The sequence below is a fragment of the Polypterus senegalus genome, chromosome 6 (genome assembly GCF_016835505.1).
Source record: "Polypterus senegalus isolate Bchr_013 chromosome 6, ASM1683550v1, whole genome shotgun sequence".
Lineage (NCBI taxonomy): Eukaryota > Metazoa > Chordata > Cladistia > Polypteriformes > Polypteridae > Polypterus > Polypterus senegalus.
Window position 1 is genome coordinate 192,943,758 of NC_053159.1, and position 22,311 is coordinate 192,966,068.

At 53.9% G+C, this 22,311-nt stretch overlaps 2 protein-coding genes across 2 annotated transcripts; both read left to right on the top strand.

Annotated features, from left to right (window-relative positions):
* Positions 1-485: 485 nt before the first annotated feature.
* Positions 486-8,259, top strand: mpp4b (membrane protein, palmitoylated 4b (MAGUK p55 subfamily member 4)). Its single transcript, XM_039757825.1, has 21 exons — positions 486-1,199; positions 1,344-1,465; positions 1,546-1,623; positions 1,704-1,784; positions 1,868-1,999; positions 4,159-4,240; positions 4,338-4,423; positions 4,505-4,576; positions 4,659-4,855; positions 5,602-5,660; positions 5,964-5,981; positions 6,061-6,102; positions 6,185-6,205; positions 6,776-6,790; positions 6,887-6,928; positions 7,008-7,178; positions 7,272-7,352; positions 7,429-7,522; positions 7,601-7,709; positions 7,792-7,926; positions 8,005-8,259. Exons 1-21 carry the CDS (start codon positions 1,145-1,147, stop codon positions 8,194-8,196), a joined length of 1,884 nt encoding a protein of 627 aa, XP_039613759.1. The 5' UTR covers positions 486-1,144; the 3' UTR covers positions 8,197-8,259.
* Positions 8,260-11,397: 3,138 nt separating this feature from the next.
* Positions 11,398-21,548, top strand: tmem237b (transmembrane protein 237b). The gene is made up of 13 exons (XM_039757826.1): positions 11,398-11,762; positions 18,265-18,296; positions 18,396-18,412; positions 18,519-18,575; positions 18,661-18,780; positions 19,667-19,793; positions 19,886-20,043; positions 20,129-20,252; positions 20,339-20,530; positions 20,602-20,675; positions 20,790-20,886; positions 20,975-21,096; positions 21,193-21,548. Exons 1-13 carry the CDS (start codon positions 11,736-11,738, stop codon positions 21,258-21,260), a joined length of 1,215 nt encoding a protein of 404 aa, XP_039613760.1. The 5' UTR covers positions 11,398-11,735; the 3' UTR covers positions 21,261-21,548.
* The last annotated feature ends 763 nt before the right edge of the window (positions 21,549-22,311 follow it).

Here is a 22,311-nt window from a genome sequence, read left to right on the forward strand (position 1 = left end):
CCAACAGCCTGTGTCCTGGGGGCCACGGTGGTCTTTCTGTTTGACAAGTCTGTAGTGTCCACACCCTGGGTGCCCAGTTTGCACCTCAGGCTGAACTGCACTTTCAAACATGTGTGTGACCGGAGGCCCCTCCAAGCGCCCACACCCTCGTATCCCATCTTGCCTGGCACTGAGGTAGATGGCAGCAGTAAGACACGACTGCTTTAAGGGCACCATACTTGAATAATGGCGTCCAGTCTGTGTTGTCATGGCAACAGAGGGGTTAAAGCGGCTCTGGCAGATTAGAGGGGATCTGCTGGGATTAGCCCGCCTCTGGTGGGGGGGAGGGGAGGGTCTTGGACATACAGGTTGTTGGCTCGGACGAGTCGAAGGGTCCGGCTGCAGCGGCTACAGGTGGGACATCTGGACTTGGGTCAGCCGGTCTCTCTGGTAAGTTAAATAATGTTGGGGGAGGTGGGGGTTATCGCTGGCATTTAGGGTGGGTGACCTCTGGCAGTGCCTGTTACTATGTGCCATCTTCTAGTCGAGTGGATATCCTCTCGAGGATCTGTGATTGTGCTGTCGGAATGCAGATGGTGTGTTCTGAATGACTTTTGCCAATGAATGCCAGTCCACCTGCCAGGATGCCAAGGCTTTTTGTCCTTTCTCAGCACAGTCGAGTCCTACTGGTCTGAAGTAGCCTTGACAACATTAGTGGGAACATTGCAGCCAGCTTTCTGGTGGCACTCCCTTCTCTACCCACCTGTCCACTGTGACCTTTTCATCCTGAGGTGACTTGAGCTGCGCCTGCAACTTTGAGAAGGGCCAGCAAGTGGCAGTAGAGTCCCTAAGGGTCACTGAAGTGTTTTGAACCCTTGGCACACTGCTAGGTGTAGAGGTGGCAGTGGAGTTGGTACTCCATTATTGGGTTTGTTCCCCACTTGTACTGCTGGGATTGGCATTGTGACCCTCTGTGGGACATGCAGGCTGTAAAGTGAATGGATGAAGTGGTGGCCATCGGCCATCAAAGAGGGCGGCCACCTGAAGGTGACCAGTGACTGACACTTTCTTATGTACAGCACGCACACATTTGCCAGGTTGGTGTCCTGTTAGCCCAGCCAGCTGACCCGTCCTTGTCCTCGCTGCTCTCTCCTTGGCCACAACAATGAGACAATCCGCCCGTCTGGACGTGGCACCTTCACTGTCGCTGTGTGACAATGGTAAGTGACTGGGCGTCTGTGCCCCCATCCCCGATGGTTCAACTCCTGAGTGCCTGCTACATGACTACTGTGCTCCCTTGTCCTTCCCTGACCTGTCGGCATTGTAGTCAGTCTCGGCTTTCTGCTGCTCACCTGTCCATCCAGGTCTGTCCCAAATCCTGGCCATGGTGGTGGAGGAGGTCCGTCAGTCAGTCAACCGCGACATAAATGGGGCAGCCCTGCTCTACAGCCTGCTCAATGCCCCCTGGCTTCAGTCCTTGCTCAAGGTAACCTCACACTGATGAACACCGTGTGCCCCTTCCGATCGCCAGCTGGGCCGCTGACTGTCCGTCTGTCCCCTGTGCAGGTCTACGAGTGTCTGCAGCTGCAGCGGACGATGAGACCCCCTGCTGTCCTGAATGCTGCCCTGCCACTCACACGGGAGGTAAGGGGGACCTCTGCTGGCTGCCCGTGCTCGGAGCGCCCAACTGTGAGCCCCATGTTAAACTGCTCTTGTTGTGCCAGGTGGTTATGGACTTGAGGCTGGTGCCCACATCGCCCGATGTCCGAGAGCTTCAGAGGCTACTGATGAGTCCACACCTGCAGGTCGGTCTGGGCCGGGGAACGACACCTCATGGTCAACTTGGTGGACCCCTACTTACAGTAGACTCTCTCTTGTGTTCATGCAGGCGCTGCTTTTAGCCCATGACATGGTGGCACAGAAAGACTATGAGCCCGTCCTGCCACCCTTACCGTGCAACCTGCCAGAGGACGAGGAAGCCATGAGGATTGTGTGTCTCGTGAAGAACAAGCAACCTCTGGTGAGGAAGATGGCATACAAGAGGTCTATGTTTGGGAAGAGCAGCGCCGCTCAGTCTTCATGATAAGGGGGGATGACTTGGGGGTCATTCAGGATAGATTGGGTGGGGGGCTGGCTTGACTGAGAAGGACAATCTGCAAGTTGATGGCCAGTTAAATTAGGGAGCATGTGACCTGGCATGGCACACATGGAGGCCATGCCTTAGCTGCGAGGGGATGCCGGTGGTGACTTCCATTAGCTGTGCCCTCGGGCACTACTGGATGTCACCGCTGCCGGCAGCCATACCTACAGCAAACGTGTCACTTAAAGACCAGGATGGTGCGGAGGTGGCATTCGGGTGTCAAGGGCTAACCGTGTCTGTTCTGCGAAGAAGAACTTGCAGACTCTGAAGAGGCGATGGAGGGACCTGAAGAAGAAGACCAAGCAGAAGATGGGAGTGTCCAAGAAGCTACCTGTGGTGGACGGGGTCCCCAGCTGCAACTATGGCCCCCGACAGCAGGGGGTGTCACTACAGGGCGCCGGTGTGGACACGTCTGATGGCATTCTGCCCGCTGGTGAGTTCAGTATTGAGACCTCCTTACAGCTGACATAGAAGTGACCCCTTGGAGTGGGCAGTGCTGCCCATAGGTGACCCTAGACTTAGGCAACCTACTCCAAAGGTCACCCCAGGGAGGGGTGTGCTGAGGGGGGTGGGGGTGACCCATTCTAGGAATAACTGCAGTATAGAATCCTGCCCCCCAGGTGGCACCCAGCGGTGACCTCTGAGCCAGAAGTGGCTTGACCTAGCTTGGGGTGGCACACACCCATGCTGAGTGCTCACCGGTGGTCACTTGACGTTTGAGCCCCCAAGTAACCAGTGGACACAAATGCTGACTGTTTTTTTTTTTTTTTTTTAAACTTTTGAGATGACACAAGTGCCGTTGATGAAGACTATGGACCCTGTGGCCATTCTGATGTGAGACGGGCACCGTGTCCCCCTTCCGTACCCACTCTGGCATATGAGTCCCCCAGCTGTGGCCGGAGGTGCTGGCCAGTAGACCTCCAGCAGGGGGCTGGGAGACTGAGGGCCAGTTCTCTGCCTCTCAGCCTGGAGGACCTCCAGTCCACCACATCGTCAGTGGCCAGCACAGCGGAGCGGACCCCCTGTGACATGAAGCTCCTGGGTCAGAAGGTCCTCTCTGCCACCGAGATGATGGCCGAGAACATCCAGGAGAACACGCAGGCCCTCCGGCTGCTCGTCGATGTCTTGGAGCGGATGCAGGGGCTGCTGCTGGAGTCTGAGCCTGCCCCCTCGTCCACCGCCCCCATGGGCACTGTGCCACCCCAAGCTGGATCTCAAGATGAAGAGCGGTCTGCAGGAATGGAGCAGCTGGCCAATGGCCTGACCACACCAAGCCCTGAGGAGTGGCAAGCATCGGACTTGCTGACGGATACGAACATGTGACCCCAACGCCCACCCCTCACCCCCAGCAGAAGTGGGCACTGGGTTGGCGAAGTGTCAGCCATACCCCTCCCTAACTGGCATCCATGGGGGCTGAGATGGCAGGTGTTCTCGTTATTTAAAAGTCCTAGGCTGTGCCTAACAGAGGGGAGGAGCACACGGGCCACTAGGTGGCATTTAATTGTGACGTTCATCAGTGGTGCTGTGAGTGCCTCAGGTGGGCAGTGCCCACTCTTTGGTGGCACAGGCCTTATTACAGTTTACTGAGTCCAGAATGCTTAATGTGATGCCAAGTGAAACAAGGGCACCATGGCAGTGCCTGTGATTGTGAGGCAGAATGCCCATGTGCCATTGAAGCCTTCTCCCTGTGTCCGCTTTGGGGGAGTACCAGCTGCATACCCAGCTGCCAACTTGTCACTTAATGACATATAGCTGCCTGCTCTGCCGGTCACACCCCCCGATGATGTCACTGTTTGCGGTTTGATGGGTTCCCTGGACACAGTGTCCACGGCTGGCCCTGCCTGGTGGTCATCATGTGGCATTGACCTTTCCTCTGCCTTGCAGTGTGGCCCTCTTGACCCAGGGGACACCTCGAGATGTCACTTGAAGTGTCCCAGCACTCGTCATCAGGCCCTTGCTCTAAGCTGCGATGACAGAGCTGTGCCCATATGGGTCCCACTTTGAGAAAGTCATCCATATGCCACTCTTTCCCATCACAGGGCGCTACAATCAAGAGAAACGAGGTAACAGGGGATATCGTGGTTGCCCGGATCATCCATGGGGGTCTGGCAGATCGGAGTGGTAAGGCAGTACACGTTTGGCACGCGCCGGTCACTCCTTGCCCACTGTCCCCCCTGAACCATGTATATCGTGGCTGAGCTCTGCTTTCTCCCCCCAGGGCTGCTACACGCTGGAGACACACTGGTGGAAGTGAATGGCGTCGGCGTGGATGGCTTGGACCCCGAGCAGGTCATCCAGATCCTGGTGCGTACGTCTGGTGAGGTCACAGGACTGGATGGCCTCCAGCTGGGCTGGACGTTAACCCCTCTTTTTTCTTCTCTCAAGGCCCAGTCTCAGGGAACCATCGTCTTTAAGCTCATCCCCATCTCTGACCGCCCGGTTTCCAGTCAGACAATGGTGAGGGTGCCAACCATGCCACCTGGTCATCGGCTGGCCAGCTGGCATGGGATGCTCTGACGCTGCTGTCCATTCTTGACAGCTATACGTACGGGCCATGGCCAGCTACTGCCCCCAGCAGGACCCCGCTATCCCCTGTGCCGACGCCGGAGTGCCCTTCCGTAAAGGGGACATTCTGGAGGTGGTGGACCAGACGGACATGTTATGGTGGCAGGCCAGGAAGTTGTCGGACCACTCGACTTGCGCGGGCCTCATCCCGTCCAGCAACCTTCTGCGCAGGTAAGGCCTGGTGTCTGGAAGGGGGTGATTTGGGAGTCCTTTGCCTTGCAGTGCCCGCCAATCCGGAACATGCCATGATGCCAGTGCCACTACCCCGATGCTCACTGGGTGGAGAATCTGGAGCAGCACTTCAATCCAGTTCATGTCACTGGTCCGCCACTAGGTGGTAGAAAGGAGTTTGGAGAGATCTGGAAATGCAGGAGATCAGAGCAGCATGTGCACTCTAGAACCCTGATGCCAGCAGATCTGAGGCAAACTTCTAGTCTTGATTCACAGATATGGGACTTGAGTCCAGATGTGGTTCTAGAACTGTGCGGCGTGAACAGTCTGGGATCAGATGGTCTACCAGACCAGATGTGACTCTAGAGCTGCACTGGGGGTGCTCAAGTTAGTTCTAGAACGCTAGATTTATGTGCTGTGTTCCCAGCTGCCCTTGGCTCTAGAACGCTAGCTTGTGTGTGTGTAGAGCTTCAGAGACAGTCGAGAACTCCACAGGATACGGATTCAAAAACATCACATGGTGGAAAACTGTGAACACCAACTCTAGAACGAAGTGGGCTGATCTAGAACCCCAAGAACTTCAAAGGTTATCAGATCCTAACCCAGGTGGAATTCCCGTCATTATAATTGTAGAGCTTTGTAGGGTAATTGATATTTAGTGCTTGGCATGTGATCTAGAACCCTGCACCCAGCCCACATCAACGGGGTGCCTGCTGTCTACTCACCAGTCTTGTTTTTGCCCTCAGAAAGCAGCGCGAGTTCTGGTGGTCTCAGCCGTTACAGCCCCACACGTGTATGAAAAGCAGCAGCCGTAAGTGATGCCATGTGCTCTGCCATGCCATCCTGCATCCTCTGCCCTGATGCCCGCTGTACGTAGGGCACTTACTGTCCTCGCTCTAGCACATCCCACCCCCACTTGCTGCTGTGCCTCCTCAATCCTGTCCTGGTTTCTAAGCTTTAAGGGTTTTAGAGATTCGCAAACCTCCCTTCCCCACCCTACCTTGGGGGCTTCAGTGTCCCAGGTGGTGAAGCTGAGTTTGGGGGCGAGCAGACGCTTGGGTGACTCCTCCTGTCTCTTCTTTTTGTCTCTGCTGCCAACCTCATCCAGTCAGCCCGGTGGAAGAAGGTAGGTGAGGTACTGGCAGCAAGTGTGTGCCAGGGAGTGCCACTCTGAGTGCCACTCATGTGCCTCTCCTCTCTTCCAGAAGATGACTCCCTGCCCATCGATGAGAGATGCGTAGAGACAGGTAAAACGGCATGGGTGGCACAGAGTGATGGCACCTGAGCCAAGTGTGCCGGCCTCACCTGTGGCTTGTTTTGTTTCAGCAGATGAAGAAGCCTTTGAATCCGGTAGGTGAGTGCGGCTTGAACCGAGTGTGTGTGTGTGTGCGCGTGTGAGCGAGTGTGCCAGTGTGCCCCTGCCTGTGCTCCACGTTAACGTCGACTGGCCATGTCGTGTGTGTGTGTGTGTCTGCGCTGTGCCACCTAAATGAGCCCTGGCATGACACAGCCATTCTTCGTGCGTCTGTGTGGCACTTTTTCAAAGATGAGTGTGACGTGACATGGCCAGTTGGCACCCACGCATCATTATTTCTGTGTGGTGACCATCTCGAGTGTGTGTCTGCTCAGCGCTGCCATAATGTCACCAGTCAGCCTGAGTGTCATATGTGTGATTTTATGTGTGTGTCTTTGCTGCCCACTCCGCCTTGTTGGCCACCCACCCAGTGGCCTGGGACTTCTTTGGTAACAATGGCAGAGGGTGACGATGACGTTAACATTACCATGGAGCCCTCCACTCGGATTGAGGAGGTCAGTTGAATGGGGGACACCAGTGAGTGGCACTTAGTTGGGGGTCTAGACCGGCCCCTCTTCACTCTTGTCCTTCTCTCCTTCATGCTGTGCCACCTGCGGTCTTTCAAGAGGAGCTCCAAGAAGGTGTGTGCCCCTCTGCTTGCTCGTGTGCCCCGTGCCCGCTCGTCCATCCGTCTGCTTTGTCTTATGCTGCCCTCTCATCCTCTCTTTGTGCTGCAGAAGATGACGAGTTTAACGGATTCAATCGCGGAGTCTACATCGGTAGGTATCTGCTGGCCTGTAAAGCTACCCATCCACCCCACCTGAGCGCCATGTCACATGGTGTCCTAATGTCCCTCAGCCGGATTCCACCGGAGCTTGCGTCTCTGCCGCAGGAAGTCCCAGAGCAGCCACCAGCCCTGCTACATCCGCTGCCCGGCCAGCTGCTACAGTGCCGTGGCATCACCGTATGAGGAGGTGGTCCGGTACCAGCGACACCCCGAAGACCGATATCGGCTCATTGTGCTCGTGGGTCAGTCCGTGTGGCCTTGTGGTGGGTGAGCGTGTCGACGTGTTTGGGTGGTCTCCACTCGGCTTGACCCCCACTCTCCTCTTCTGCTCGCAGGGCCATCTGGCGTGGGTGTGAACGAGCTGCGGAGACGGCTCATCGAAATCAACCCCCAAACGTTCCAGGGTCCCGTTCCACGTAAGTGATGCCTCGCCTCACCCTCACAAATACCACCTTTGCCCGGCCAGCTGACGACTCTCGGTTCCCCTCACAGATACAACTCGCCCGCCTAAGAGTTACGAAGAGATGGGAAGGGAGTACCACTTTGTGCCCAGGGAGACGTTTGAGCAGATGGTCTACAATCACAGGTAGCCATGGCGATGAGCCCTCTGCCATAGCACATGGGTCCTCGGCCACACTCCTAAAGATGGCATCTCTCTTGGCAGGTTCCTGGAGTTTGGCCAATACAAAGGTAACTGGTATGGGACCAGCGTGGAGGCGGTGAAGGTGGTCCTGGACAGCAGGAAGATCTGCATCATTGACCTGGAGCCGCAGGTAAGCGTCCCACTGAGAGATCAGAGGTCACGTGGCGATGCCTCGGCTGGCAGCACCAACGTCCATCTGTATGCCCCCCCAGGCGATCCAAGGCATGCGGACCCACGAGCTCAAGCCCTACATCATCTTCATCAAGCCCCCCAGCATCAGCCAGATGAGGCAGACGAGGAGGAGTGCCCGAATCGTCACTGAGTATTACACCCACCGGCCTTTCAAGGTGAGTCAGGCTAAAGGTGGTTTGGGGGGTTTCGGTTCCTGCTCCCCTCCTTACCCACTGCTGCCCCCCATCACTCAGGAGGAAGACCTGCAGGAGATGGAGGAGGCGGCCAGGAGGGCAGAGAGCCAGTACTGCCAGTTCTTCGACCACGTCCTCGTCAACGAGACCCTGCAGAATGCCTGCGTGCACCTGCTCACCGCTGTCCGCCGGGCACAGGATGAGCCACAGTGGGTGCCCGCCTCTTGGCTACGGCCAGAGTCTCAGTCGTGACTCGTCCCACCCCTGGCATCCCCTCTGACTGTCTGGTAGGCAATAAAGGAAAGAGCAGAGTGACCAACGTGCCTGTGCTTCTTCAGAGGGACTCGGGTCAGTCGGGTGGTCACCACATCACTCTGTCACAGTCATTGAAGGCCAGGGCTGCCTGCAGGGTGGCACAGCTGTTGGCCAGGACAGGAGTTGAGTGACGGAGAAATGGTTTTAGCTTATGGCCTGTGGGCACTGCCTGGCATAACAAGACTCATTCATTCTTGTGGTGGCTCACTGATATGGGAGGAGTTTAGAGGTGCCAGTCAAATTAGTGGGCACACCTTGTGTGTGTCAATGGAAAATGTTTATAGTATGATTGACCCCCACCCCTCTCCATTTCGTAGCCTTGACTGACAAGTGGTCAGTGGCATGAGAGGGTCACCTCTTTGAGTGGGTGCATCATTCAGCTGGACAGCCACCAGGGTCGTCTTTCTGCCACCTATGAGGCTGGCACAATGCCCAGGCTCGATGAGGATTGAGCTGGCTGCTTTTTAACCATGCTGGTATTTCTGCTACTTTAAGGAGCTCATTCTGGTGGGGTGCAAGGGTGGTCCCTCCCCCCTTCTAGAAGCCAGTCAGTCCCAGTTACCCCTCAACACAGCACACATTTTGAAGTAACCCAAAGGTGACACTGAAATGACTGGCCATCGAGTTTCAATGTGCTAAAACCAACATGTCACTGAACTGAGCGCCCCCTACGGCTGGAGAGAAAAATTTTTAAAACTGAAATAAATGCACCAAACAAGCCACTGGGGGCAGCTGGCATCACTTAACATGCCCAAAGGAGCAGACCCTCCAAAACGACGGAGCTCCACTGGAGATGTTCAGCTAAAAGATGGCGCCTGGAGCCCACAGTAGCAGCGACAGGCCAACTAACCTGGCACATGAAGGGGGTGCAGGGTGTCAGTTAGCCACAGGTATTGGGGGCAGAGGATAATTATATGTTATGGACCCCACCAGTCTAAAAGCTTCTGAGTCTTCAGGGGTTCAAAACTTTAATGAGGTGATGTTAACTGTGGCGACCAGCAGGGGGCAGCACTGGGGCTACTGCTCTTTGTAATACACGACAATCATCTGAGAAGAGAAGAACAAACAGAAAGACGACAGACAAAGATGGCCGAAACGTGACAAAGGGAACTGGACGACACACCGGAGTGGACACATTTGGGGGGGGGGGCAGGTGAAATCTAATGGAACTGAAAGTAAAGGATTACAAATCTATATACGTATATAAAGGAGAGTTGGGATCCGAGAGACTCTGTTGGTGGAGGGACGGAGAGTTAAGGCGGGTGGGGAGTCACGTGATCATCTGCCCTCCCATTCACGTCATTTCGCTCCGAGCTGACGCGGTCTTGCGCTCTTTTAGTGTTTACTTCTCTCTCCTTTACTGATTTACTGTTTAGTACACGCGGTACGTAGTCACTCATAAATGGGTATTGAAACTACCTTGGAAGACGTGCAATCAACGCGGCCATTAAACGGATCTCAAGAGAGGTCTTCTAGGTTGGGGGGGGAAAAAGCGCTTGGCTGCCAAAACCAGGCGATTGAACGAATCTAAAGAAGACAGGATTTCGAGATTGGAAAAACCCCGATCCGCTGCCGAAACTTGCCGGTTAAACGTGCAGCAAAGCGCGCCAGGTCTGCTAGTAGGAAATAAAAACGTGACATCTAAATACACAATGGGAGGTCTAAGCCTGGAAAGTCCACCTTCTGGGAAGAACTTGGGAGTCACAGGGTCTGATTAGATCAAGAAAGCTAATAGGATGTTAGATTACACACACACACACACACACACGTGGGCACCCTTCAATGGAGGTCTCGCTTCGGCTTTGTAACACTCGAGTGACGCCTCACCTGCAGTGCTGTGTGCTGCTGTGGTCCTCACGTTACAAGAAAAGATAAAGCAGCACTAGAGGAGGACCAGAGCAGAGCCACTACACTGACTCAGGGTCTGTCTGCTTATATAGCGCCTTGACGCGAGGAGTACAAGTCACAGATAGACAGAGTGCAAGGCACTATATAATAGAACCCACTAGTAGTTGATCATATCTATAGCCATTAAGAAGGCTGTCAGGTTATATAGCGCCTTGACGTGTCCCAGGAGGTTCTGCTCAGCTTTATAACACATTGGTGAGGCCTCATCTGGAGTCCTGGGTGCACCGCAGTGTTAGAGGGGGTCCTGAGGAGGAAGAGGAGGAGGAAAGAATGAAGGAAGTTTAAGTAGATGGATACTGACAGGTAACAGGACTGAAGTGTTTCTCCACACTACTAATACTACAGAAGGTGTGATATAACAGAGAGAGACAGATATAAAATGCGCTACTTTAATAAATATGAAAGACACAAAAAACACACAGATGGATAAACAAAAATGAATGGCACAGCTGAATAGGAAAGGCGCTATATAATAACCAGATGGCACTTTGTCTGCCTTGTGCCCTGTGCTGACTGGGATTGGCTCCAGCAGACCCCCGTGACCCTGTAGTTAGGATATAGCGGGTTGGATAATGGATGGATTCTACAAGAACAGAAACTGCGTATGACCAAATTATATTTTTTTATTTTCATTTTTGTTGAAATATTTGTACAGATTTTAACTACGATGGCAATTCCACCCCAAAGATGCTGCATTTCTGGACCACTCTGATTTATGCCCACGTAAACTGCCCTGGGGCAGTGGGCACATTTCTTCTCAATATTCCTTTTATTCTTCGTGTCCTCTTTCAGCCCACCCACTCCCAATCCGCTCTTCGCTGGGCCCTCCACATTCGGTTCGCAGACCAACTGCCGCCCCTCGGACTCGCTTCTAATCCCGTTTCAACTTGCAGATTCTAATTTAACGGCATAAAACCTTTAAATGGCATTTCTGTGACCCTGTTCCTCATACAGGACCTGTCGGGAATTGACCAAACGCTTTTGTAATTCGTATTATCAAACATGGCATTTCAAATGCACAACGCGGGACACCATTGGGTATTCCTCCTCTTCCGAATCTTTTATTATTCTGCTCAGCTTCCTTTCCACGTCATCCACAAATCTGCTTGTTAAGACCCCCGGGACGCCAACAGCCAGTCTCCACCCCGCAGAGGCGGACAATCCACGAGTAGCGCGCATGCGCAGAGACAAAACGCGCCAATAAAACCTTTTCTACGGATCCACATCTGGTCCAAACTGTACGGCTTTACAGCCCCTGCACGATGATCAGGCGTGAACGTCGAGTAAATCGGTTGGCACGAGGCTTGTCAGCTGCGCCTTTCTGAAACAATAGAGGCCAACCTCCAAAAAGTAACGTTAGGAGCTCATTGACTCCGTTCTGGAATGTCACACGAGATTTACATTCAAGCTAACGGCCCACGTTCAACGCCTCAGCGAGAACCCGGATGTGTTTCTTAGCGCGTAGCGTCGTTGCTTAGCAACTGTGAAACGCTTCCATCGGTGAATCGCTTGAGAGAAAAACAAGAAGAAAAAATAAACATAAAAAGAAGAAAAAGCGAAGACGAGCCATGGAGCCGGGAGCTGAGCAGCCGCGGGTAAGGGCCGTAAACGGGGGTCTGCTGAGTAAGGTTAAAGCCGCCATGGGCGCTGGGCAGGGGTGAGTGTGAGATGGGAGGGTAGAAGTCCGTCGTTGTTTAGCATAACGCCATGAAACACGCCAGGCGATCACTTTTAGTAAATCGATTGACTCTGGGAAAAGAAGTAGGATGCCAAAGTTCTAACCTAATGCTAGCGCTACGTGACAAAGATTAGCTTAAAAATGACAGACAGGACCTCGTGCTCCCCCCGTGGTGCCACACATTTTCGTCGTTTGAATTTCTGTGAAGATCGGCGCCTCGTCCACGTTGTGCACCGAAATGGGATGGGCGGATGACCGAAAAGCGACGAGTTTGTGTTCCGTTTTAACATCTCGCATTTTGGATTTTAAATTATCACAAGTTTGCTGCCAGCCCGTCACCGTGCGCGCTGTGCTCGCGATTCACTGCCATTTGAAAATCAGTAGGGGGCGACGGTGAGTCGATTAACGAGCGGCTTGATCGCCAGCCGTGTTCGATATGTAGCGCCTTTCCGCCGCCAGCTTCTGCTCCAGGAGCTTCCATGACGGCTTGAAATAAATGGAGGGCTTTAGCTATGGTGGCTGACAGAACACGTATCTTTCCTGCAGTTATTGACCCTTTGTCTTATCAACACCAAATTGTCGTTGTTTTCATCTTGATTAGCGATTTAAGGCGCTCACGGTGGCCGCTTTGTGCCATGCAGCAGCCGGGCCTGCTCTTTCATCGTCTAAACTTAAGGGTTATGATTTAGTCAGCAAGTCAAGTTGGGGAGCCTGCACTGGTACAGCACGTTGGCACACCCACGACACGAGGAAACAACTCGGGATCCCGGTTGGCAACCCCCCAGGCAGACACGCGGCCCAGTCCCACCCTCTATCTGCCACAGCCAGATGTTATGTGGGCGACCCCTTGGCCTGGTCCAGCCACTTGGGTCCCCAACAATGAGGGTCCTATGAGCTGGATCATCCTCGGGTAATGGCGCCACATGGCCTTTGTGCCGTAACTGACGCTCCCTCACAGTGCAGGTCATGTGCCTCATTCGGGACTCCATGAGCAACACAAAGTCAAACCAGCGGGACCCAAGGACCCTCTGAAGAGACGCACATGAAGGAGTCCAGTCTTCGTCTCAGGTCACTGGAGAGTGTCCATGTCTCACAAACAGCACGCTAAAGACTTGGACCTTTGCCTTTGTGCTGATATCAGGCGCGCCACACACCCCTCCGTGACCTCATGAACCCCCCATTGCTGTCCCGATCTGACTACTGACTTCATAGGAAGAGTCACCAGAGTCACATGAATGTCACCGATGAGGTAAGTAAACCTCTCGATGACGAGGTGACACTCTCTCTGCAAACAGACACGCTGCTGATGGCCGTGCCCAAGAGGTCATTAAAGGCCTGGCTCTTTGGTTTTTATCAGGACCCTCACAAACCCAGACCCTCGGACCCCTCACTCAGTCTCTTGAGCGCCTCGATCAGAGCCTCCATTGACTCCACGAAGATCACAGCCTCATCAAGATCTGTGAATCTTTCTTCACCAACAGATGGCACACAGCTGCTGGACCCCATGACCTTGCCCACCACCCAGTCCATGCCAGCATTGCACAGAGTAGGAGCAGAACACATCACTGGTGAACTCCAGAATCAACTGGGAACAACACAGAGGTCCTGCCTCCACTCTGCCCAGGACTCACAGTACCAGTGGACAGGCTGGCCATGATACCCAGCCACCTTGAGGGGATCCCATGAACCCTCAGGACGTCCCACAGAGCGGCTCCATCAACCAAGTCAAACACTTTATGAAAATCGACAAAGGCTGCAAAGAAACTCCACCGATATTCACGTTTGTGCTCCATGAGAACCATCAGTGCCAGGATGTGGTCGATGGTCGCCTTCTTAGATGTAAAACCAGTCTGCTCCGGTCGCTGGTAGGTGAGCAGGTGATCACGGATCCTACTGAGGACGACCCTAGCGAGGACCTTACCTGGCATTGAGGGCAGTGGTATCCCCCTGTAGTCGCCCCAACCCAGTTGATCACCCTTCCCTTTCCAGGTAGGGACGACGAGTCCTGTTTTCAAGTCAGTTGGGATGATGCCAGCCTCTCAAATGGAAGCAAAGATTACTTGCAATGCCAGGAGGACATCCTGATACCACAGACCCCTGCAGCCTCCCAAGGGCTGGTTCACCACCTGTACCATTAGAACAAGAATAGTGGGACGTTTATTCTGTGGAGGTGACGACGTATTTAACAGTCCATGGGAGCACAAGGGGTGTGCGAGTGAATATGAAAATCTAGAGAGGGCACACGTGTGCCCCTCTCTTTATGGCAGACTCCTTTAGATAGATAGATAGAGTGAAAGGCACTATATAATAGATAGATAGATAGACAGATAGATACTTTATTAATCTCAAGGGGACATTGACACACTCCAGCAGCAGCATACTGATAAATACAATATTAAATTAAAGAGTGATAACAATAAAAATATAACAGACAATAACTTTATATAATGTTAACGTTTACCCCCTGAGTCACATAGTGTGGGGTCTCCTCAGTCAGTCTGTCTCTGAAGCTGCTCCTCTGTCTGGAGATGATCCTGTTCAGTGGATTCTCCATGATTGACTGAGTCTGCTCAACGCCCGTCGCTCTGCCACGGATGTCAAACTGTCCAGCTCTGTGCCTACAATAGAGCCTGCCTTCCTCACCAGTTTGTCCAGTTGTGAGGTATCCCTCTTCTTTATGCTGCCTCCCCAGCACACCAGCGCGTAGAAGAGGGCGCTCGCCACAACCGTCTGATAGAACATCTGCAGCATCTTATTTCAGATGTTGAAGGACACCAGCCTTCTAATGAAGTATAGTTGTCTCTGTCCTCTCTTACACAGATCATCAGTATTGGCAGTCCAGTCCAGTTTATCATCCAGCTGCACTCCCAGGTATTTATAGGTCTGCACAGTCACCTCTGATGATCACGGGGTCCATGAGGTGCCTGGTCCTCCTAAAATCCACCACCAGCTCCTTGGTCTTGCTGGTGTTCAGGTGTTGGTGGTTTGAGTCGCACCATTTCACAAAGTCCTTGATTAGGTTCCTGTACTCCTCCTCCTGCCCACTCCTGATGCAGCCCACCATAGCAGTGTCGTCAGTGAACTTTTACACGTGGCAGGACTCTGAGTTGTATTGGAAGTCTGAAGTATGTTGGCTGAACAGGACCAGAGAAAGTCCAGTCTGCTGTGCTGCTGACCACAATGTCAGACCTGCAGTTCCCGAGACGCACATACTGAGGTCTGTCTGTAAGATAGTCCACGATCCACCGATGCCACCAGGTATGAGTCTACTGCCATCTCTGTCAGCTTGTCCCTAAGGAGCAGAGGTTGGATGGTGTTGAAGGTGCTAGAGAAGTCCAGACACATAATTCTTACAGCACCACTGCCTCTGTCCAGGTGGGAGAGGGATCGGTGTAGCGTGTAGATGATGGCATCCTCCGCTCCCACCTTCTCCTGGTATGTGAACTGCAGAGGGTCGAGGGCGTGGTGGACCTGTGGCCTCAGGTGGTGAAGCAGCAGCCACTCCATGGTCTTCATCACATGTGACTTCAGAGCGACAGGCCAGAAGTCATTCAGCTCACTAGGACGTGATACCTTTGGGTCTGGGGTGATACAAGATGTTCTCCAAAGCCTCAGGACTCTTCCCTGTTTGATCGAATGTCACCGTAGGGCCAGTAAGTTTGGTTTCACTGGTGAGTAAGATTGAATTGGTGGACTGGTATTGTGTGTTGTAACTGGAAGAGGGGCTGAAGTACCAGACCTGAACTGGTGGTGGGTATTTGTGTCTTGAAATGAGTGGTTACAGTTCTGAAAACTGCAGATCTGCACCCCACCTGATTACCTCTCTGGGCTTTAAGGGCACCTAAAGGGGCAGAGCATCTCTGCGGTGCCCAGTGGGGTCCCACTGTGAAGAGCTGATGGCCTTCTGTTTTTCACTGGACCCCTACTTTATGTCCCAGTTTCTGCCCCCCCCACACATATTCCTGTTGGGGTGCAGAGGCGAGTGCCGCTCGTCAGGCTGGTATCCCCGTTTCTTATTATCCAGTGTGCTGTTTGGATTCCTGCTCGGTTGATTGGTTTGCAGTTTTGATTGACGGGTGAGAAATGAAAAAGCAGAGGAGGACGAGAAGGGCAGGTGGGTGAAGAAGGCACTCGAACTTTGTACGTGATGTCTGATTGGCCCCCCCGTCTCGCTACTCCCCGATAATCCACTTCATATTTGGTACCAGCCCAAGTACCCGCTCTTGCACGGGTATCATTTGTAGAACAAGTTAAGGAAAGGAAGCCAAGGTGTCTTTTCTTTCTTTTTTTTTTAAATGGTGACCCTGTGGTTATTGCCAGCTGTCCACCCATCGTCCACACTGCCTCTCCATCGAGGTCTCTGCTCTCGTGAGTCAAGAATTTCTTCTTTTTGGCTCTGATTGGATTCCAGAATTGTGGTAACTCCGTTTTGGGTTTGTAGCCATCAAGTCTCTCAGTTCAAGGTGGGCCGTCCAGAGTGCTTCTAGTTTGGCTTCGGGCTGTTCTGATGTTTGACTTGCTCTGAGCCAGCAGGTGGCGCTGGTGTGCAGACTCGATACACCGGGAAAGGGAAAGTGAAAGGCACTGGGGATGAATTTTGGTTTGCAAAGAACTCTGTCCTGTCTGTGTGGACCTCGACAGCAACTGTTTGGTCAGACAGACAGACAGACAGACAGACGGCCAGACGGACGGAGAGCCAGACAGACAGACGGACAGACAGACATTTTATTTCACTCTATTTCTAGATGGTATTGGTGACTTGGGCACATTGTTGGTCTCTCTTGGTCTCTGTCACCATGGTGATGTCTTTCAGTGTCGTTTGCCCCTCGTGTCGTCCCCACTGGTCACTGTTGTCCTTGTGTTGATGAAATTTAGGCGAGTGAACTCCACATGAACACACAAGGAATGATTGGGACAAAGACAACGGCGAGTGAAGTTTTTAAACATTTGGCAGGAATTCATCGTAAGTTTGGATTTTTCCGAATGCAGAATAAGAAAATTAAAAGAGATGAGCCAATTAATCCGTGACGGCGCTCCAGGATGCCACTAAAATGTGTACCAGCAGCGAGTGAAATCATTGGCATGTCTACACCAGTTATGTCGTGACAGTTTTGTTCTCGTTGAGCGGATGTGCCACTCGTGACATAAATGGCACACTGGGCCACCCCATCCAGGAAGCTCATGTCGGTCTGCGGTCAGTCGCTGCTCCTCGGTCTTCTCTCCCAATTCCTGGCCCGACGATTTGCCCACCTTTGGAGAAGATGCCCGTTTCAGCAGCTCCGTCTGCACAGAACAGAATCACATCAGAAGGGTGACATTTGCTTGGCCTGCTGCCTGAGCCGTCCCCGTCACTTCAAAGAGGAGCACCGGGTGACACGGACGCTCTGATGGGGGTGCCACAGACCTGGAGTGGTCTCAGTTAAAAGCACAGGTGGGTAGTAACGAGTCACATTTACTTCTACACGTAGCTTCACTGCCCCGTACTTTTTACTTTTACTTGAGTACATTTGTGAAGAAGAAACGCTACTCGAACTCCGCCACATCGGGCGACGCGCGACTTGTTACTTGCCGTGCTGATCACGTGAGACATTCAGCAAGTCATCCGCCGCTCCTCCGCATCCAAAGGGGCCCGTTGAGGTGGTGAGGGCATCACTGTGGCGGTGCGTCAGGCAATGCCAACCAGGGGGAGACCTCGGGGCAGGCACACCCAGGAACTGGCCTGTGACCACCTTGGTGTCACCGGGGAGGAGGTGACAAGGAAAAGGAACATCTGGGCTGCCCTCATGACAGGAACCTGGCAGAGTAGGGGACAATGGGTGGCGGTAACTGGACAAGGTTCATGACCCCCGAGACACACGAAGGCGGGCACAGTAACCAGAGCACAGAGTGAGCCGCCTCACCCGCACTAAATGGTGGACACGACGGACAGGAAACCTAAAAATGACAAAGTAGAAGCGGGCTTCGGTCCCAAAGCTCCCAGTAGATTCATAACCTGACACCCCCCATCGAAGGTGTGAAAAGACCCCCAACTTAACTAGGAAAGGACAGAATGTTTGTCAGTTAGAGGTCCACTATAATGGCACAAGTGTCCAAGCGCCAATGCGAGCCCACCCGGGGTAGCGCAGAGGGGGCCGCCTGCTGTCGTCCTCCTTCTTAAGCTCCTTGCGCCGGATTTAGCTCAGGATTAAATGACTCTGAGACGGTCGGCCATTGTGGGCACACAGCTCCCAGGGCAATGGGCAGGAAGCAGGCGGTGAGTGCAGTTCGCCGAGCTGGCAGGCACTTGTGGCTTCTCCTTGAGAGCTCGTGCCTGTGCCGTCTGATGGCAGAGAGTTCAGGTGGCACACGATGCCTCTGCCTTGCCGTTGGCTCACTTTATTCCCACTCGGGTGACTGACTGCCTTTTTATTTCTTTACAGCGCCTTCCACGTGCCCTCCCGCCAATGCCAAGGTGAGTGCTGTGCCAACTCCGAGAGGGGCAAGCGGGGCACAGAGTCTGGAGCTGGGGTGGCCCTACTAATCCTTTTTTCTTTTTCCTTCTCGTTTTAAGCCAGGACCACCCCGGAGGTGAGTGTACATGAACTGATGGTCTACGTGTCTGAGCCCCCCAGTGCCGGCCATGAAAGGCGCTATATAGAGAACTGACTTGTGTGTGCTTGTGTTTGTTTGATAGATGAGGTGCCATTCAGCAAACCCAAAAAGAAGAAAAGCAAGGCGTCCAATGGGATAGGTACGGTGGTCCGTCTGGTGTGGGGGGTCCCAGACTCGCACTATGTGCTGTTAACGTCTCTCGCTCTCTCTTTGTGACACTGCAGAGGACATGGTGTCACCTGTCGAGCGGCGGCACTCGGAGAGCAGAGAGCCTCTGACCCCAGAGCCACAGGACGCGCCGCAGCACAGGAGACGAAAGAAGAAGAAAGCCCAGCAGACCCCAGGTGAGCCAGCGTGGCACCGAAATACGAGGTCATGTGACCTCAGCAAAGGGGGGGCTCCCTCAAACCAAATACCCCACTGTGCCAGGCACTCTGCCTCATTCACATCACACGCCAACGATCGGCCCATTCACGGTGTTCACTATGATGTGGCACCGTCACCCACACGCTGTGCTGAACTCATTCTGATGTCATCGTCAACGTGTCATCTGTCCTCGGCCTTCGACACGGTCACCCTCTGTGACCTTGGCATCACTTGGACTGCTCCTCAGGTGGTTTGAGTCCAGAGCCCGCCGCGTGTCCTGGCATGGAGAGCTGGCAGGTGTGCACCAGGCAAGCACAGGGGGTACCCTAAGGATGGGTCCTGGTCCTCTCATCGTCACGTCTCCTGGTTTGTCTCATCAGTGCTGCGCTGATGATGTCCAGCCGTACCTGTCGGACCTCCCAAAGACCCCACGGTCTCGGCGGGGATCTCTGCGTGTCTCCTCCGGCCCCCCTCTGTTCAGCTCGGCTCTTGTCAGCGCACAGCCTTAGGGTGGTGATCGATGACCAGCTGTCCTTCAGGGTCCATGTCGTGACGCTCTCTGGGTCTTGCAGATGCCCAAACCCCCCATGTGCACCCCCAACTCCTAGTGCAGCCTCATCTGGACTGGACGGTCACTCTCTCTCACAGCTGAACTTTGCCCCTGGCACGTGTGACCTGATCGCCTGCCCACTCGGAGTCTGCATGCTCCTGATTTTTTAGATTGCACACGATTGTCATTTACCAGAAGCAGCGTGTTGGTGGCAGGTCTTGGGGTCCCCACATCTGCAGGTGCCAGGGGCAGGTCACCTGACCTCGAGAGATCTGACTGGATGTAAAGCTCATTGCGATGGTCCCCCCTTTCAGACTCCGAGACGTCCTTTATGCAGACCAGCGCAGCAGACGTGCCACTTCAGGAGGACCTGCAGAACGGCACCAGCGACAAACTGCCAAGTGAAGATGACGTCCCCCGCAAGCCGAAGAAGAAGGGCAAGTGAGTGCTGGCACACACTCCATCCTGTACATGCGAGTACTTGTGGGGGCCCTCGACGCGCTGGTCACTCAGGTTTAATTTCCTTTCCTTAGGAAGACTCGGCCAGCTGACCTCCAGTATGCTAATGAGCTCGGCGTGGAGGAGGACGACATTGTCACCGATGTGCAGCAGCCGAACCCCCCGCTGGCCCTCTTTGCCGCACCACTGGGGAGCAGCCAGCCCGTTGGGAAGGTCTTCGTGGAGAGAAATCGTGAGTACGCCACCTGACGTCGGGTGAAAGGCTTAGGGAGTGGGGCGGGCACACTGGCACTAATAACACCGTCTCCAACCTGCAGGGCGCTTCCAGGCAGCTGACCGCTCCGAGCTAAGCAAAGTCCCAGAGAAAGTCGATGACTTCATGGAGGTGAGGTCCCTGTGGACCACCAGAGACGTGGCGCTGAATGTGCACCGTGGTTTCAGGTGGGTGACATTGGCATTCCTGGGATTCAGTGCGGGTGTCTGCCTCTCCAGAAACAAGGGTGGTAAATGGCAAGCATGTTTTCCAGAATGATGGGGCTCTTCTGCCATGGCATCCTGGCGGGCTTTGCTGTCTGGAATATCGTTGTGGTGTATGTGCTGGCGGGGAGCCAACTGGGCACTCTGGACAACCTCCTGGTGCAGTACAAGACGCTGGCATACCCATCCCAGTCTCTACTCTACCTGCTTCTGGCCATCAGCACCGTGTCTGCTTTTGACAGGTATGGGGGGTGGGGGGGTCTGTGAGGAAGGGTCAGTCCAGATGAGTGACCACATGTGACTGTCCTTCTAGAGTGAACCTGGCAAAGGCTTCTGTGGCTCTGCGGGGATTCATGACGCTGGACCCGACCGCATTGGCATCCTTCTGTGAGTAACCTGCTTCTGCTTAACAAAAAGGATTGTGCCCGCTGGGACCAGCTTACTCTGCAATGTTGTGCCCACCAAGGACTCCCTCTCACACTCTCCCTGTCATCTCCTCAGTGTACTTTGCGGCCCTCGTTCTGTCGCTCAGCCAGCAGATGACCAGTGACCGGATCAACCTTTACGGGACACAGGGGGTCAACGGCAGCACTTTGTGGTGAGCAGAGAGTGGCGGGATGTGGCCCGGCTCGAGGGTCTCGGGCTCCCCTGCACTACTAATTGTCCTGTGTCCGTCTCTCACTCAGGCTGCCCGGTTCGGAGCAGCAGATCCTCCAGCCCTGGATTGTCGTCAACCTGGTCGTGGCACTCTTGGTGGGCCTGGCTTGGGTTTTCCTGTCTAGCAGGCCAGAGCTGGACTACACGGAAGGTGAGACCACCCGGCATTGGGGCTGGCGGTTGGTGCCTTGCGGAGGTCTGGCTGTCCACTGAAGCTGCTTGTCCCTCTTCTTCTTCTCCCTGACAGGGTTTATGTTTGCACTGGACGCAGAGGACAATCCATCAGCGGAAGACAAAGCCGAGATACAAGCCTGAGGTGGACGGCGACAGGCTTGGGTGGGCTCTGTGTTAGTTAGCGGACCATCTGTGCTGTAATCCGTGTCGTAGAAACTAAAAGGGACGACTGCCTCCCCGCCCAGCCTGGACCGAGGAGATGATGGAGATCCAGTAGTGGAAAGTGGCAGGCCTCATCGGCGGTCACTCTGTGATGGTGGGAGGCGTAATCGGACCCTGTGTCACAAAGAGTGAATGAGCAGGAGCCGAGTCCCCGTAAAGTGGATGTCAGCAAATGTGTGCTGCCTTTATTAAAGACCCCCTGTCTGAGCTCTGGGTCAGCGTGCTCTGTTTAAAGAAAGGTGGGCAACACCGTGTGCCCTCCCAAAACCCACCTGGGTCATCAAAGCCGACTACTTCTGTGAGAAAACAATAAGAAAACTAAAAAGGGTGGCATGGTGGGTTCAAGGGGGCTGCTGGCACGACTGGCCAAATGTTATTTGAACTTTCTCTTAACAGTCAGCCGCACTGCAGGGGGGCAACACACAACACACAACACACACTGCCCCCTGGGCAAGAACTGGACAGTCTGGTTTGAAGGTGACAGCCAGATATATAAGTCACCATTGTGGCACTGGGCTGAGGTGTGTGGCCAGAAAAGGGGGGGTCTGTGGGAGGAGCAAACTGGAGGAAGTCCAGTGGGAGTCCTGGAGATGTTTGATGTCACCACCTGAACTGAACTTCAGCTGTGACCGGGGGGGGTCACATTAATTTGGGGACGCACAAAGAGAGGCTTGTAATGTGTGTATGGATCTCCCCGCGCAAAAGTTGAGATTTATACGAGAACTGGAGGGGAACGCGTGTACGTTTACGGCGACCCCCCGAGCCATCTGTGCTCAACATTTCTGAGAAACTGGGGGGACCCCCTGGATGAAGTGAGCAATGTGGCCACACCAGCGAAATGACGACTCCCGCGCATAATAATAATTCATGTCACCGAGCCGCTATTAGAATGTGACAAATGTGTGACGCCTCAGAAGGGACAAACGTGACACACAGACTCCATTTTGGTTCCCCGATGTGTTCTTTTGTC

Excerpts from the sequence above, each read along its gene's own strand:
- mpp4b (XM_039757825.1), top strand. The coding sequence starts at position 1,145 with ATGAGACAATCCGCCCGTCTGGACGTGGCACCTTCACTGTCGCTGTGT. Across the intron at positions 1,624-1,703 it reads CCCTGCCACTCACACGGGAG|GTGGTTATGGACTTGAGGCT; the intron begins GTAAGGGGGACC and ends TTGTTGTGCCAG. Across the intron at positions 7,710-7,791 it reads TCATTGACCTGGAGCCGCAG|GCGATCCAAGGCATGCGGAC; the intron begins GTAAGCGTCCCA and ends ATGCCCCCCCAG.
- tmem237b (XM_039757826.1), top strand. The coding sequence starts at position 11,736 with ATGGAGCCGGGAGCTGAGCAGCCGCGG. Across the intron at positions 11,763-18,264 it reads CGGGAGCTGAGCAGCCGCGG|CGCCTTCCACGTGCCCTCCC; the intron begins GTAAGGGCCGTA and ends ATTTCTTTACAG. Across the intron at positions 19,794-19,885 it reads AAGCCGAAGAAGAAGGGCAA|GAAGACTCGGCCAGCTGACC; the intron begins GTGAGTGCTGGC and ends TCCTTTCCTTAG.